Here is a 17538-nt window from a genome sequence, read left to right as displayed (position 1 = left end):
TGATTTATTCCTTTATTTATACCCTTTATTTTATTTTTGTCTTATGCAACTCACCAAAATCTAATTACGAAGATTTAACCTTCGTAATTGTATTCTTATTAACCTTCGTCCGAGGTTCATTATCCTCAAGGGAATAATGTTTACGGACGAAGGACGTTAACATTTAACATTTTATGTTGCCTTGTTCTTAATTCATAGCATTTGAGAACAAGTCTCCAACAAATTCTACCCAAATATCTGTTAAAAAATGTAAACAAAATGATTGCAACTACTGGTGTGTTGTAATTGCAACTGCTGGTGTGGTGTGGATGCAAACACTGAATAACTCTGGGGAATTTTGTTAAACAAACAATGATTACAACTGTTGTCTGGTGTAATTGCAACTGATGGTCTGGTGTGATTGCAACTTCTATATAACTATGCCCAAAAATCGGTTAAACAAACAATGATTACAATTGCTGTCTCGTGTAATTGCAACTGCTCTATGATGTGATTGCAACTGCTGGTCTTAATGCAGACTGAAGTTGTCAGAGCCTGCAAATCAAGATTTGATGAGCAACTCAGCAGGGTGTACACCAGGGCTGTGTACAATGAATACAAGAGGGAATATATTAACAACACAGCTTTTGTGATAGAGCCTGATCCGGGAGTGGAATGCGGTTACTTGGTGAAACATGAGAAAGGCGATGGGACATTTTGCTGGGCACAACACACATTCAAGGTGGTGGCTGACAAAGCAGCAGGCGTGTATAAATGCGAATGCATGCAGTGGGAGCATACAGGTGAGATGAATTGCAACCTCATTACATTAAAAAAATTAAACATTGATGTTCCTGCATATTTACATGCAAATTGCAACAAAAAATGCAGGTCTGTTCTGCATGCACATAATAAAGGCATTCACCCACCTCCAAGTCCAAAACATACCTGAAAAGTACATTCTGAAGCGATATACACGTAATGCAAGATCTGTGGTTCCGTGGGACCGGCACGATGTGAGTGTTGGTGGTCAAAATGAGACAGAGCAGTCAAGGTTGTCGAAGCTGCTGCCAAAGTTAATGCGACTGGGAAGAGCGGGAAGCAAATCTGATAGAGCATACACTGAAACTATCAGGCACATCGACATGATAACTCCTGGGATTGAGCTTCTACGAACAACGGAGATTGGTCCGATTGGTCCGGACGAAGCAACAAATACTGAGTTGTAGCAAGATGCAGAAGGACGGCGGAATATTGGTCCCATTGCACCAACACAACAAAGTTCTGACAATAATATAGAACCTGTTGTGATGCCAACTGGACCTACACCACCACCAGAATCGGGCCTGAATCCAGATTCTGCAAACTGCCTCACTGATCTAAGATTGACTGAACCGCCAGTGTCGCGCACGAAGGGTAGGAAGTCTGCCAGTGGGGCTAAATGTGCTAAAAATAGTGTGGAACCTGCTAATCCATACAGCACATATAGTGGTGGTCAGGGCATAAGAGAGTGCCAAACCTGCCATGTTAGGGGACACTATAGCACAACATGCCCTCAGAACCCAAACAGAAGCAGAGCGGCCGAGAACAAGGACAAAAAAGAGAAGTGCGAAAACTGTAGGTTGGACTCCAAGAAAAAGAGGTCGCCCAACAATAAAAAAAGGACTAGATGGGAATCAAGATGAGGCACAGAGTGAGGGGGATGATACACAGCAATCTGGGTGCACTATGGCGGTGCAGGAGTCAGCAGCACACGCGGTGATTGCAAGAATTAGGAGGGCGACAACTTGCCATGTTAATTACCAGGACGAAAGTGATTAAGGATGACTATGAATCTGACTGAATCTCCAATGTAATATTTCAATTTTATCTTATTTTATAACTCTGTGTAAGTTAAACTCAATAATGACTGTGTGACTGTTCGGAAAACAGTGGACACACATGACCAACCAATTGCAACATCGTAGTTGCGCTGATTGCAACTGTATGTATACACTGAATAATACATGAATCTGTGTTATCTGTTTACGTCTCAACATATAATTAAAATATATCTTGTTTTATTATCATATAACAGTTGCTACTACTCATAAACAGGTTTGCAAAGTTTGACATCATGCTGGTTACCAAACATAGAAATAAAAATGAGTGGTCATGGTCAGTTGCAACTACGATTACAATTTCAGTTGCAACTGTAACATATACGCTGGTTGCAACTACCTCATATGGAAGGGCTCCACCTCGCCGGTGGGTACAGAACACAAACATATACATTGGTTGCAACTGCAATGGCTGGGATTTTTCAAACAATATTGGAAACTGCAGTTTAGAGTACGATAACAACTAGATGAATAGACCAGTTGCAAATGGAACCAGTGCGCTGGTTGCAACCTAAACAACATTACTGGATTGTTTCTGGAGATAACATAACACAACTGATTGTTTCTGACTACTGCATAACACAACAGATTGTTTTTGCATGAATCTAATTGTTCGACTGACTACTATCCCATTCAATTGGCAACGGACGACCACCAATTCTAAACTTATCAAGCGAACCAGGAATTTCAGCTTGGTTCAAAGGGTGGAAGATCTCGTAATGCAACAGCTCACATCTGTATATCGGGCCCTTGAACTGCAATGGCATAAAAACATCATAATGGTCAGTGACTATATTATGATGCACACATAGAAAACACACAAAAAAGCACCAAAACAGATAGAAAATCAGTTGACAGCATGGCTAACCGGATTGATTTCCTTGGTCATTTTGTCCCCATCATAATATTCCATTTACTTCCATACAAAAAAAGACAATCGCTTTGACCTGCTTGCTTTGGCACATCAATAAAAGGCCGCCTCCACTTGCTAACTCTGGGTAACTTGAGGTTGGAAACTTTCTGGAAGGCTGCATCAATGATTGGGATTTTGGCAAAGACTTGTGTCGTTCTTCCTGATTAGAACAATTCAGGAAGTAGTCGTTTGAGTCCAGCACATCAATACGTTTATGGATAAAATTGAAGCAATATACAAAATAGTTAGCACCATCTTTGATAGGGACAAAAACCTGGTGCAAGAAAGGAGTAGAAAACTAATTACTAAAAATGGAAAACATATATGAAAAAAGAAGTTGCAAGAAAAAAGTATAGACAGTTGCAAAGTATGTGTCCTGGTGATTGCAACTGTAAATGATGGAAAGTAAAAAATTGTAGGTATGAAAAAAGTGGGTTGGGGAAAAGGTCTGCTAACCAATTTTGCTCTTGACAAATCATAGTTTTCGCACTCAGACATCAGATGATTCCATACATATATGAATTCTTCCGTCTCAGATTTATCAGCGTTGAGTACTGCTTCACACGTTGATACATTGAACTGTATGTGTTTTCCAGTTTGGAGAATAAATAAAAAAGAGAAATGATAAATGATTAAATTAGTTTAAACACATAAATGCAAGACAGTATACAAAAAATACATGGTTTTGGAGAAGAAACTTACATAAAAACCAGTGGTCAGAAACACTCTGTATCCACAAGAATCAACCTTGTGCACAATATCATCATGTCGCATGCAGTGCACGAAAAAGTCTATGATTCCTGACTCACCAAGGGTGTCATTAGAAAAAGATGTTAAAATTTCCTCGCCAGTTAGTCCAACAAGAAGGCCAAACTCCAACAAAATTCTCCTGCATCAACAAAAAAAAGAAAAAACATATGGATTAGTGAGAAGAACAGGAGAATGTGCAACTGCTGGTGTGCTGTGATTGCAACTGTTGGTCTAGTGTGATTTCAAAGTACTGAATAACTCTGGGAAATTCTGTTACACAAATATGATTGCAAACTACTGGTGTAGTATAATTGCAACTAGTGTGTTGTAATTGCATGTACTATATAACTCTGTGAAATTCTTTTTAAATAAAAATGATTGCAACTTCTGTTATGGTGTGATTGCAACCACGCATTAGGTGCGATTGCTACTGCTATATAAGTAACTAACTGTTCAAGAAAAATAATTGCTACTTGGTTAGAATTGCAAAATAAAAAGTAAATAGCAATTGCAACTTGGGAAAAACAAAAAAACCTTTTCAGCTCAGGATCATATGCGATCTTCCGCCTAAGTGCAACAGCCTTGGCCAGGGGTATCTCAGGTCGATTACGAGGGATCTTGAACGGGGATATGTACTCCCTAGGCTTCTTCAGCACTCTATCACCTAGGCGCTTGAATATCATCCTTTGAAACTCACTGAAATCAGCCTGGCCTACTGAGACTTCGTCTTGAGAAAGTCGGATTGGTTGGGTCAAATTGTTGATATCATCATCATACTCCGCCGGGAACTGGATATCATCAAATGATGAGCTGGGTCCTGCCTGGCCATCAATGCTCTTCTCCAAACTATCAATCTCAGCTTTGGCCTCCTGACGAAGCATGTTCAACCTATCCTCGTACTGTTGGCGCTGCTCAGCATATTCTTTTGACATTTGTAACTGGAACATCTTCTTTAACTTGGCAGCGGGCACCGGCTTTTTCAAAGCTTTGATGTTGTCCTTTAGCTGTTTCTGGATTGCAACCTGTATCCTTTTCTCCTTCGCTTCAACCTTCTTCTCGGTATCAGCCTTCTTCTTCACAACTTCTTCAGTTGCAGCCATTCTCTTAATCTCAGCTTCTTCAGCCTCAGCCTTTCTCTTAATCTCAGCGTCTTCGGCCTCAGCCTTTCTCTTAATCTCAGCTTCTTCGGCCTCAGCCTTTCTCTTATCCTCAGCTTCTTCTTCCTTCTTCTTCTCAGCTTCTTCAGCTACAGCCTTTCTCTTGATCTCAACTACTTCGGCCTCAGCCTTTCTCTTATTCTCAGCTTCTTCTGCCTTCTTCTTATCAGCTTGTTCGGCTTCAGCCTTTCTCTTCTCAGCCTCCTCAGCTTCAGCATTCTTCATCTCGATCTCAGCCTTCTTCTTCTCAGCCTCTGCCTTCTGTGTGTTGGCAACTTGAATGGACCTATCGCTCCTCCTTGAGTAAGTTATATGATCCTGGTGCAGTTGAGTAGAATAGCCAAATTAACATATTTGTATTATAAAAGTGAATCATTTATATTATAAAAAAAAGACACGAATTGCATGAACATACCTGGGCAGTAGGATGCTGCATCCCAGTGTCCCTGCTCAGAGGCTCCTCTTCTGTCTCAGGTGCTCCCTGTTCATAATATATGATTAATTGCAAGTTGGTATAGGCTATGATTACTACAATAGGTGGGGCCCGATTGCAACTATGGACTGCTTTCACATGGGTATCAGATGATCTTACCACAGGCCGTTGATCATTGCCAGGGGGGTTTGAGGAAGCCTTCCTCTTGCGAACAGTAATTCGTGGTGCACGAGTCGGCTGGCTATTGGGAGGGGACTGTAATTGTAGAAAAAGGGGAAAAAGCATAATATTAATCAGAAAAAAGGAGTTGATGGTAATAAAAAAACACAATAAACTAACATCGCCATCAATGCTTGCAAAGTGCTCTGGGGAATACATCATTTGCAATATATCATCAATACTTCGGATTGACCCACGTAAATCAGGAGGTGCTGCCAGGGGAAAGAATAAAAAATATAAATGAAAAAAGGAATAATCAAGATGAGAGAAAACATTTTTTAAGCATGGAAGACATAGGTAGGCTTACTTCTATTCAAATTTCCCTCTTCCAGATCAATGTCATCACCACACAATGGGGTTCTCGTAAAATCTAAGCTGTCATCAAGATCTCCACCACTGCAATCCAACTGTATTTCTTCACTATCACCTCCTCCAGATTGGTCTTCCGGTACATTTGAAGTAGTTCCCGATCCTCCATACAAATTTAAAAAAGTGATTGAAAGCACAAAGTGATGTATATGGGTAAAATTGCATCTTGTATGGTGGGTGGTTGCAACAATAATATTATACTGTATGCAATAAAAAATACCTGCTCCTGCTCTAGTGTCAATTGCAACGGGACTCCGTATAATTTCTTCACCATCACCTCCTCTAGATTGGTCCTCCGGTGCAATTGAACTAGTTCCTGCTCCTGCATACAAATTTAAAAAATGATTGTAAACACATATTGATGTGTCTGGGCAAATTGCAACTTGTATGGTGGGTGCTTGCAAACAATAATATTATCCTATATGCAACAAAAAATACCTGCTCCTACTCTAGGGTCGTTCTTCACCTTCCTCCTGCGCTCTTTGGCAGCTCGCTTCTCAACGATAGCGTCAGCGATAAGCTTCTGAATGCCAGTGTAGCACTCGTGGTGAGCTTTTGCCATAAGGTCGCGGGATATTGTTGAATACTTCACAGCCTTCTGTGCGTACGACTGGGCTTCACTAGTGCTTTCATCAAACGCCTTCAAGATGTTCAGCGCATCTGACTTCCTACTCCTTCCAACTAAATCAGTAATACTCTGACCAAAAGAAGATCTAAAGCTAGGGTACTGGTAAAAGAATGGGGGTTGGATATTGAAGGAAGCATGACCGACGAGATCATGGGATGTGCCAAGCACATCAGCAAATGTCCCAGTAGGTGCTGCTGTTGCTACTGGGACAGATGCTGCTGCTACTGGGTTAGGTGCTGCTGTTGGATTAGGGACTGCTACTGGGGCAGGTGCTGGTACTGGAGCATGTAATATTGCTAGAGCACCAATGGGGACGCCGTAGCACGTGTCAGTGATACTTCTCAACTGAAAGTAAAAAAATAATGATAAAATGATAAATGAATAACAAATTGCAACTATTGTGGAGTATCATTTGCAACTTACCCTGAGGTGTCCAAACTCAGTGGTCCCAGGAGGAACATCTCCCCTGAGATCCATATTTGCTATAGCATCAATCATCTTGGAGTCCAAGAAAGCACATCGAGGGATTGAAAAAGGACTTGTGTCTAATCCATGTTGCAGGTTGTCGACATAAAGCATCTGCATGTTTTTAACATTAGGAAAAAGACACATGGGTATTTTAGGTTGAATTCATATAATGAAAAAAAGTAAACCAAATTGGCACAGGTGCAATAAGCCAGTTGAAATAGAAAATACTAAAATTATTGCTACTTTATGAACAACATAAATTACAAAATACATGTGAATGTGTGAACTAAGTTATCATAAAAAAAAATAAAAAAAATGCCCTCAAATTGCAACTTGTAACATATGACAGTTGTAACAGTAAACATAAAAAATTACTACTTGTGTAATTGGAAGAGTAAGTTGCAAGGGCAAAAATTGAATGTGTGTGTTGAGCTTACAGCTACAAAGATCCCGCATCCACTGATGGGTGCATTAATGCCTTTCTCCGCAAAATCCTTTCTATAAAGACGAGCAGCTATGCTCAGCCTGTCTACTACAGCTTTGCACCAGTTCTTGTTGCCCATGTTCTGGATGTCCTGAGTGTACTTCACATCATCAATCCTGATGCGAGTGTCAGTATTGGAGAATAGCAGACACTGAAATGCTGCCATGAAAAAGGCTCTCAGGCCCAGCTCCCCATTGAGAGTCCTCTTCTGCAATCTATCAGTGATAATAGATATATTGATACCAGATATGCGTCTATAAGATTTGCCACAAATTTGCTCCCCCAGCTCGTCCTGCAAGGCACGAGCATCTGCATCAGACATGGGGGGCGGATCACTGCCAACGTTTGGTAACTGCAAAACACACCAAACACTGTGTTCGGTGATTTGAATCTCTTTTCCACCACCAATCTCTAATTTCATCGTTTCTGGGTTAAGCTTCCGCATCAGCCAGCTGAGCAACTTTCTCGACAATAAGTGCGGCTTGAATCTCAGCAAGTTGCCAAACCCCTTAGCAACCACTTCACTTTTCAATTCATCAGATAGAGAATTCACAAGCTTTATAAACTTCCCAGGTGAGCATCGAATAGCTCGTGTCTTAGTTATACCCTTATTTTCATCTCCACCAACAATACCAACATTGTCATCACCAGACCCATCGCCACCAGGAACAAACTCTGTGTCTTTTTCATCATCACTTTCGGCATCTTGTATAGGAGGGACTTTCAACCTTAATCTCTTCTTCCTTTCCTTCAATTCATTTTTATCTAATTGCTTTCTCTTGTTTTCAACACGGGGAGAGCGACGGACAGCATGAGCGCCTTGCTGGCCTGTGACATTCTAATCTTGATCCATTATAAAAAACACTGAAAAAATGGGAATGAAAAAAAACATGAGGGCACAAACACATGGCACAGATCTCATAACCAAAAATTGCTAATCAACAAACTAAAACACAGTACAAAAATAGGAACAAAAAATAGTTGCAATACACACTAATGCTGCACACATACATTAGTACTGGGACAGAATTGCAACATGCGCCATAAGCCAGTTGCAACAAGACTGCTAAAAAAATTACTACTGGGACAGTTGCAACAGTGAATTTAAACAAATAACTAGTTGTATACGAGCACAGTTATAAAAGACAGTAATGATGTATGTGGTCTGAAAGTAAAAATTATACAGTTGCAACTTATGTCATGGACCAGTTGCAACAAAAGGTACACTGCAGTTACAAAAGAAGTGGAAACATCTGAGATTATAATCTAGAACACAAACTGCTTATTCAAAAATGAAATGTATCTGCATAAAATACAACAATTAATAATTCCAATCAACAAATAATACTAGTTGCAACACTTGGGGAAAAAATGGGGTTTACCTGCCTATTACCGAAAATAACAAAACAAATCCAAAAAATGGGGACAGAGAAATGGGAGAGAGAGCGGATGCGCTTATACGGCGGGCGCGCGCAAACTACTCCGGCGCGGGCTACGTCGACGTTCGCGGTCTACGTCTCAGGCGAGCAAACGATTCTGACGGGAGCGGAGGATCCGTTCGCGGAGAAGTGTGGAGGGGTCCGGAGCTGGGAACGAGCGGGAGCGTGCGGGAGCGTGCGGGTGCACATGGTCCGACCCAACCGATCCACACAGCCGAACCGACGCAGCGGAACCGATATTGTGCCTTTTCACTTCCCTGTGCCCGACTGCGCCTTTTCCACTTTCCCGGCCCTCCGCGTACGGCTCAATCCATTCTCTTCTCCGGCGACCTAGCCCTCGCCGTAGCCGTTGTGCGCTCGCTCCCGTTCCCGTCTTCGTCCATCCCGCACGCTCCCGCACGCTCCCGCTCGTTCCCAGCTCCGGCCCCCTCCACACTTCTCTGCGAACGGATCCTCCGCTCCCGTCAGAATCGTTTGCTCGCCTGAGACGTAGACCGCGAACGTCGACGTAGCCCGCGCCGGAGTAGTTTGCGCGCGCGCCCGCCGTGTAAGCGCATCCGCTCTCTCTCCCATTTCTCTGTCCCCATTTTTTGGATTTGTTTTGTTATTTTCGGTAATAGACAGGTAAACCCCATTTTTTCCCCAAGTGTTGCAACTAGTATTATTCGTTGATTGGAATTATTAATTGTTGTATTTTATGCGGATACATTTCATTTTTGAATAAGTAGTTTGTGTTCTAGATTATAATCTCAGATGTTTCCACTTCTTTTGTAACTGCAGTGTACCTTTTGTTGCAACTGGTCCATGACATAAGTTGCAACTGTATAATTTTTACTTTCAGACCACATACATCATTACTGTCTTTTATAATTGTGCTTGTATACAACTAGTTATTTGTTTAAATTCACTGTTGCAACTGTCCCAGTAGTAATTTTTTTAGCAGTCTTGTTGCAACTGGCTTATGGCGCATGTTGCAATTCTGTCCCAGTACTAATGTATGTGTGCAGCATTAGTGTCTATTGCAACTATTTTTTGTTCCTATTTTTGTACTGTGTGTTTTAGTTTGTTGATTAGCAATTTTTGGTTATGAGATCTGTACCATGTGTTTGTGCCCTCATGTTTTTTCATTCCCATTTTTTCAGTGTTTTTTATAATGGATCAAGATTAGAATGTCACAGGCCAGCAAGGCGCTCATGCTGTCCGTCGCTCTCCCCGTGTTGAAAACAAGAGAAAGCAATTAGATAAAAATGAATTGAATGAAAGGAAGAAGAGATTAAGGTTGAAAGTCCCTCCTATACAAGATGCCGAAAGTGATGATGAAAAAGACAGAGAGTTTGTTCCTGGTGGCGATGGGTCTGGTGATGACAATGTTGGTATTGTTGGTGGAGATGAAAATAAGGGTATAACTAAGACACGAGCTATTCGATGCTCACCTGGGAAGTTTATAAAGCTTGTGAATTCTCTATCTGATGAATTGAAAAGTGAAGTGGTTGCTAAAGGGTTTGGCGGCTTGCTGAGATTCAAGCCGCACTTATTGTCGAGAAAGTTGCTCAGCTGGCTGATGCGGAAGCTTAACCCAGAAACGATGAAATTAGAGATTGGTGGTGGAAAAGAGATTCAAATCACCGAACACAGTGTTTGGTGTGTTTTGCAGTTACCAAACGTTGGCAGTGATCCGCCCCCCATGTCTGATGCAGATGCTCGTGCCTTGCGGGACGAGCTGGGGGAGCAAATTTGTGGCAAATCTTATAGACGCATATCTGGTATCAATATATCTGTTATCACTGATAGATTGCAGAAGAGGACTCTCAATGGGGAGCTGGGCCTGAGAGCCTTTTTCATGGCAGCATTTCAGTGTCTGCTATTCTCCAATACTGACACTCGCATCAGGATTGATGATGTGAAGTACACTCAGGACATCCAGAACATGGGCAACAAGAACTGGTGCAAAGCTGTAGTAGACAGGCTGAGCATAGCTGCTCGTCTTTATAGAAAGGATTTTGCGGAGAAAGGCATTAATGCACCCATCAGTGGATGCGGGATCTTTGTAGCTGTAAGCTCAACACACACATTCAATTTTTGCCCTTGCAACTTACTCTTCCAATTACACAAGTAGTAATTTTTTATGTTTACTGTTACAACTGTCATATGTTACAAGTTGCAATTTGAGGGCATTTTTTTTATTTTTTTTATGATAACTTAGTTCACACATTCACATGTATTTTGTAATTTATGTTGTTCATAAAGTAGCAATAATTTTAGTATTTTCTATTTCAACTGGCTTATTGCACCTGTGCCAATTTGGTTTACTTTTTTTCATTATATGAATTCAACCTAAAATACCCATGTGTCTTTTTCCTAATGTTAAAAACATGCAGATGCTTTATGTCGACAACCTGCAACATGGATTAGACACAAGTCCTTTTTCAATCCCTCGATGTGCTTTCTTGGACTCCAAGATGATTGATGCTATAGCAAATATGGATCTCAGGGGAGATGTTCCTCCTGGGACCACTGAGTTTGGACACCTCAGGGTAAGTTGCAAATGATACTCCACAATAGTTGCAATTTGTTATTCATTTATCATTTTATCATTATTTTTTTACTTTCAGTTGAGAAGTATCACTGACACGTGCTACGACGTCCCCATTGGTGCTCTAGCAATATTACATGCTCCAGTACCAGCACCTGCCCCAGTAGCAGTCCCTAATCCAACAGCAGCACCTAACCCAGTAGCAGCAGCATCTGTCCCAGTAGCAACAGCAGCACCTACTGGGACATTTGCTGATGTGCTTGGCACATCTCATGATCTCGTCGGTCATGCTTCCTTCAATATCCAACCCCCATTCTTTTACCAGTACCCTAGCTTTAGATCTTCTTTTGGTCAGAGTATTACTGATTTAGTTGGAAGGAGTAGGAAGTCAGATGCGCTGAACATCTTGAAGGCGTTTGATGAAAGCACTAGTGAAGCCCAGTCGTACGCACAGAAGGCTGTGAAGTATTCAACAATATCCCGCGACCTTATGGCAAAAGCTCACCACGAGTGCTACACTAGCATTCAGAAGCTTATCGCTAACGCTATCGTTGAGAAGCGAGCTGCCAAAGAGCGCAGGAGGAAGGTGAAGAACGACCCTAGAGTAGGAGCAGGTATTTTTTGTTGCATATAGGATAATATTATTGTTTGCAAGCACCCACCATACAAGTTGCAATTTGCCCAGACACATCAATATGTGTTTACAATCATTTTTTAAATTTGTATGCAGGAGCAGGAACTAGTTCAATTGCACCGGAGGACCAATCTAGAGGAGGTGATGGTGAAGAAATTATACGGAGTCCCGTTGCAATTGACACTAGAGCAGGAGCAGGTATTTTTTATTGCATACAATATAATATTATTGTTGCAACCACCCACCATACAAGTTGCAATTTTACCCATATACATCACTTTGTGCTTTCAATCACTTTTTTACCCATAATATAAATGATTCACTTTCATAATACAAATATGTTAATTTGGCTATTCTACTCAACTGCACCAGGATCATATAACTTACTCAAGGAGGAGCGATAGGTCCATTCAAGTTGCCAACACACAGAAGGCAGAGGCTGAGAAGAAGAAGGCTGAGATCGAGATGAAGAATGCTGAAGCTGAGGAGGCTGAGAAGAGAAAGGCTGAAGCCGAACAAGCTGATAAGAAGAAGGCAGAAGAAGCTGAGAATAAGAGAAAGGCTGAGGCCGAAGTAGCTAAGATCAAGAGAAAGGTTGTAGCTGAAGAAGCTGAGAAAAAGAAGGAAGAAGAAGCTGAGGATAAGAGAAAGGCTGAGGCCGAAGAAGCTGAGATTAAGAGAAAGGCTGAGACCGAAGAAGCTGAGATTAAGAGAAAGGCTGAGGCTGAAGAAGCTGAGATTAAGAGAATGGCTGCAACTGAAGAAGTTGTGAAGAAGAAGGCTGATACCGAGAAGAAGGTTGAAGCGGAGGAGAAAAGGATACAGGTTGCAATCCAGAAACAGCTAAAGGACAACATCAAAGCTTTGAAAAAGCCGGTGCCCGCTGCCAAGTTAAAGAAGATGTTCCAGTTACAAATGTCAAAAGAATATGCTGAACAGCGCCAACAGTACGAGGATAGGTTGAACATGCTTCGTCAGGAGGCCAAAGCTGAGATTGATAGTTTGGAGAAGAGCATTGATGGCCAGGCAGGACCCAGCTCATCATTTGATGATATCCAGTTCCCAGCGGAGTCTGATGATGATATCAACAATTTGACCCAACCAATCCGACTTTCTCAAGACGAAGTCTCAGTAGGCCAGACTGATTTCAGTGAGTTTCAAAGGATGATATTCAAGCGCCTAGGTGATAGAGTGCTGAAGAAGCCTAGGGAGTACATATCCCCGTTCAAGATCCCTCGTAATCGACCTGAGATACCCCTGGCCAAGGCTGTTGCACTTAGGCGGAAGATCGCATCTGATCCTGAGCTGAAAAGTTTTTTTTGTTTTTCCCAAGTTGCAATTGCTATTTACTTTTTATTTTGCAATTCTAACCAAGTAGCAATTATTTTTCTTGAACAGTTAGTTACTTATATAGCAGTAGCAATCGCACCTAATGCGTGGTTGCAATCACACCATAACAGAAGTTGCAATCATTTTTATTTAAAAAGAATTTCACAGAGTTATATAGTACATGCAATTACAACACACTAGTTGCAATTATACTACACCAGTAGTTTGCAATCATATTTGTGTAACAGAATTTCCCAGAGTTATTCAGTACTTTGAAATCACACTAGACCAACAGTTGCAATCACAGCACACCAGCAGTTGCACATTCTCCTGTTCTTCTCACTAATCCATATGTTTTTTCTTTTTTTTGTTGATGCAGGAGAATTTTGTTGGAGTTTGGCCTTCTTGTTGGACTAACTGGCGAGGAAATTTTAACATCTTTTTCTAATGACACCCTTGGTGAGTCAGGAATCATAGACTTTTTCGTGCACTGCATGCGACATGATGATATTGTGCACAAGGTTGATTCTTGTGGATACAGAGTGTTTCTGACCACTGGTTTTTATGTAAGTTTCTTCTCCAAAACCATGTATTTTTTGTATACTGTCTTGCATTTATGTGTTTAAACTAATTTAATCATTTATCATTTCTCTTTTTTATTTATTCTCCAAACTGGAAAACACATACAGTTCAATGTATCAACGTGTGAAGCAGTACTCAACGCTGATAAATCTGAGACGGAAGAATTCATATATGTATGGAATCATCTGATGTCTGAGTGCGAAAACTATGATTTGTCAAGAGCAAAATTGGTTAGCAGACCTTTTCCCCAACCCACTTTTTTCATACCTACAATTTTTTACTTTCCATCATTTACAGTTGCAATCACCAGGACACATACTTTGCAACTATCTATACTTTTTCTTGCAACTTCTTTTTTCATATATGTTTTCCATTTTTAGTAATTAGTTTTCTACTCCTTCCTTGCACCAGGTTTTTGTCCCTATCAAAGATGGTGTTCACTATTTTGTATATTGCTTCAATTTTATCCATAAACGTATTGATGTGCTGGACTCGAACGACTACTTCCTGAATTGTTCTAATCAGGAAGAACGGCACAAGGTTGTCTTTGCCAAAATCCCAATCATTGATGCAGCCTTCCAGAAAGTTTCCAACCTCAAGTTACCCAGAGTTAGCAAGTGGAGGCGGCCTTTTATTGATGTGTCAAAGCAAGCAGGTCAAAGCGATTGTCTTTTTTTTGTATGGAAGTACATGGAATATTATGATGGGGACAAAATGACCAAGGAAATCAATCCGGTTAGCCATGCTGTCAACTGATTTTCTATCTGTTTTGGTGCTTTTTTGTGTGTTTTCTATGTGTGCATCATAATATAGTCACTGACCATTATGATGTTTTTATGCCATTGCAGTTCAAGGGCCCGATATACAGATGTGAGCTGTTGCATTACGAGATCTTCCACCCTTTGAACCAAGCTGAAATTCCTGGTTCGCTTGATAAGTTTAGAATTGGTGGTCGTCCGTTGCCAATTGAATGGGATAGTAGTCAGTCGAACAATTAGATTCATGCAAAAACAATCTGTTGTGTTATGCAGTAGTCAGAAACAATCAGTTGTGTTATGTTATCTCCAGAAACAATCCAGTAATGTTGTTTAGGTTGCAACCAGCGCACTGGTTCCATTTGCAACTGGTCTATTCATCTAGTTGTTATCGTACTCTAAACTGCAGATTCCAATATTGTTTGAAAAATCCCAGCCATTGCAGTTGCAACCAATGTATATGTTTGTGTTCTGTACCCACCGGCGAGGTGGAGCCCTTCCATATGAGGCAGTTGCAACCAGCGTATATGTTACAGTTGCAACTGAAATTGTAATCGTAGTTGCAACTGACCATGACCACTCATTTTTATTTCTATGTTTGGTAACCAGCATGATGGCAAACTTTGCAAACCTGTTTATGAGTAGTAGCAACTGTTATATGATAATAAAACAAGATATATTTTAATTATATGTCGAGACGTAAACAGATAACACAGATTCATGTATTATTCAGTGTATACATACAGTTGCAATCAGCGCAACTACGATGTTGCAATTGGTTGGTCATGTGTGTCCACTGTTTTCCGAACAGTCACACAGTCATTATTGAGTTTAACTTACACAGAGTTATAAAATAAGATAAAATTGAAATATTACATTGGAGATTCAGTCAGATTCATAGTCATCCTTAATCACTTTTGTCCTGGTAATTAACATGGCAAGTTGTCGCCCTCCTAATTCTTGCAATCACCGCGTGTGCTGCTGACTCCTGCACCGCCATAGTGCACCCAAATTGCTGTGTATCATCCCCCTCACTCTGTGCCTCATCTTGATTCCCATCTAGTCCTTTTTTTATTGTTGGGCGACCTCTTTTTCTTGGAGTCCAACCTACAGTTTTCGCACTTCTCTTTTTGTCCTTGTTCTCGGCCGCTCTGCTTCTGTTTGGGTTCTGAGGGCATGTTGTGCTATAGTGTCCCCTAACATGGCAGGTTTGGCACTCTCTTATGCCCTGACCACCACTATATGTGCTGTATGGATTAGCAGGTTCCACACTATTTTTAGCACATTTAGCCCCACTGGCAGACTTCCTACCCTTCGTGCGCGACACTGGCGGTTCAGTCAATCTTAGATCAGTGAGGCAGTTTGCAGAATCTGGATTCAGGCCCGATTCTGGTGGTGGTGTAGGTCCAGTTGGCATCACAACAAGTTCTATATTGTTGTCAGAACTTTGTTGTGTTGGTGCAATGGGACCAATATTCCGCCGTCCTTCTGCATCTTGCTGCAACTCAGTATTTGTTGCTTCATCCGGACCAATCGGACCAATCTCCGTTGTTCGTAGAAGCTCAATCCCAGGAGTTATCATGTCGATGTGCCTGATAGTTTCAGTGTATGCTCTATCAGATTTGCTTCCCGCTCTTCCCAGTCGCATTAACTTTGGCAGCAGCTTCGACAACCTTGACTGCTCTGTCTCATTTTGACCACCAACACTCACATCGTGCCGGTCCCACGGAACCACAGATCTTGCATTACGTGTATATCGCTTCAGAATGTACTTTTCAGGTATGTTTTGGACTTGGAGGTGGGTGAATGCCTTTATTATGTGCATGCAGAACAGACCTGCATTTTTTTGTTGCAATTTGCATGTAAATATGCAGGAACATCAATGTTTAATTTTTTTAATGTAATGAGGTTGCAATTCATCTCACCTGTATGCTCCCACTGCATGCATTCGCATTTATACACGCCTGCTGCTTTGTCAGCCACCACCTTGAATGCGTGTTGTGCCCAGCAAAATGTCCCATCGCCTTTCTCATGTTTCACCAAGTAACCGCATTCCACTCCCGGATCAGGCTCTATCACAAAAGTTGTGCTGTTAATATATTCCCTCTTGTATTCATTGTACACAGCCCTGGTGTACACCCTGCTGAGTTGCTCATCAAATCTTGATTTGCAGGCTCTGACAACTTCAGTCTGCATTAAGACCAGCAGTTGCAATCACATCATAGAGCAGTTGCAATTACACGAGACAGCAGTTGTAATCATTGTTTGTTTAACCGATTTTTGGGCATAGTTATATAGAAGTTGCAATCACACTAGACCATCAGTTGCAATTACACCAGACAACAGTTGTAATCATTGTTTGTTTAACAAAATTCCCCAGAGTTATTCAGTGTTTGCATCCACACCACACCAGCAGTTGCAATTACAACACACCAGTAGTTGCAATCATTTTGTTTACATTTTTTAACAGATATTTGGGTAGAATTATACAGTAGTTGCAATCACACCACACCAGCAGTTGGAATCATTTATGTTTAACAGTTTTTTTACAATTAGACCAAAAAATTCAGGGGTGTGGGCAAATACCTGTGAGTAGTGTGACTCCCCAGCATCTATGTGGTCTGTGTGCTGAATCGAGTCAAGCACCCTCTTTGCAAATATATGCAGGCTTGCCACATTGTTAACATAACCATCTTTCAAAACCCTGTTTTGGCTCTCAGATCTCTGGGTGGAAGTCATTCGCCCACAGTACATGCCTTTGAAATATGTTGCTATCCATCTCTTCCTTTTCTGCCACAATGCAACAATTGCAGGGTGTTCTCTTATGCCACATTCATCCACCAGCTTATTCCACTCCACCTCAAATTGTGTGGGCCCCAGAGGATAGTTTATCAGGGACTACAGTTTCTCCTTTAGATTATTATCATTGTGCAATTTGTACAGCTCCTCGAGTTCGTAATCCCATGTTCTGGTTATGTGCCATCGT

General features: G+C 41.3%; 1 protein-coding gene across 1 annotated transcript; it reads left to right on the top strand.

Annotated features, from left to right (window-relative positions):
* The first annotated feature begins 719 nt into the window (after positions 1 to 719).
* Positions 720 to 1208, top strand: LOC103644589 (protein FAR1-RELATED SEQUENCE 3-like). Its single transcript, XM_020541378.1, has 2 exons — positions 720 to 782; positions 871 to 1208. The coding sequence occupies exons 1-2, from the start codon at positions 764 to 766 to the stop codon at positions 1206 to 1208; spliced, it is 357 nt and encodes a 118-aa protein (XP_020396967.1). The 5' UTR covers positions 720 to 763.
* Positions 1209 to 17538: the final 16330 nt, after the last annotated feature.

Source organism: Zea mays, chromosome 1 (assembly GCF_902167145.1).
Source record: "Zea mays cultivar B73 chromosome 1, Zm-B73-REFERENCE-NAM-5.0, whole genome shotgun sequence".
NCBI lineage: Eukaryota > Viridiplantae > Streptophyta > Magnoliopsida > Poales > Poaceae > Zea > Zea mays.
This window is presented reverse-complemented; position numbering and strand designations above follow the sequence as displayed.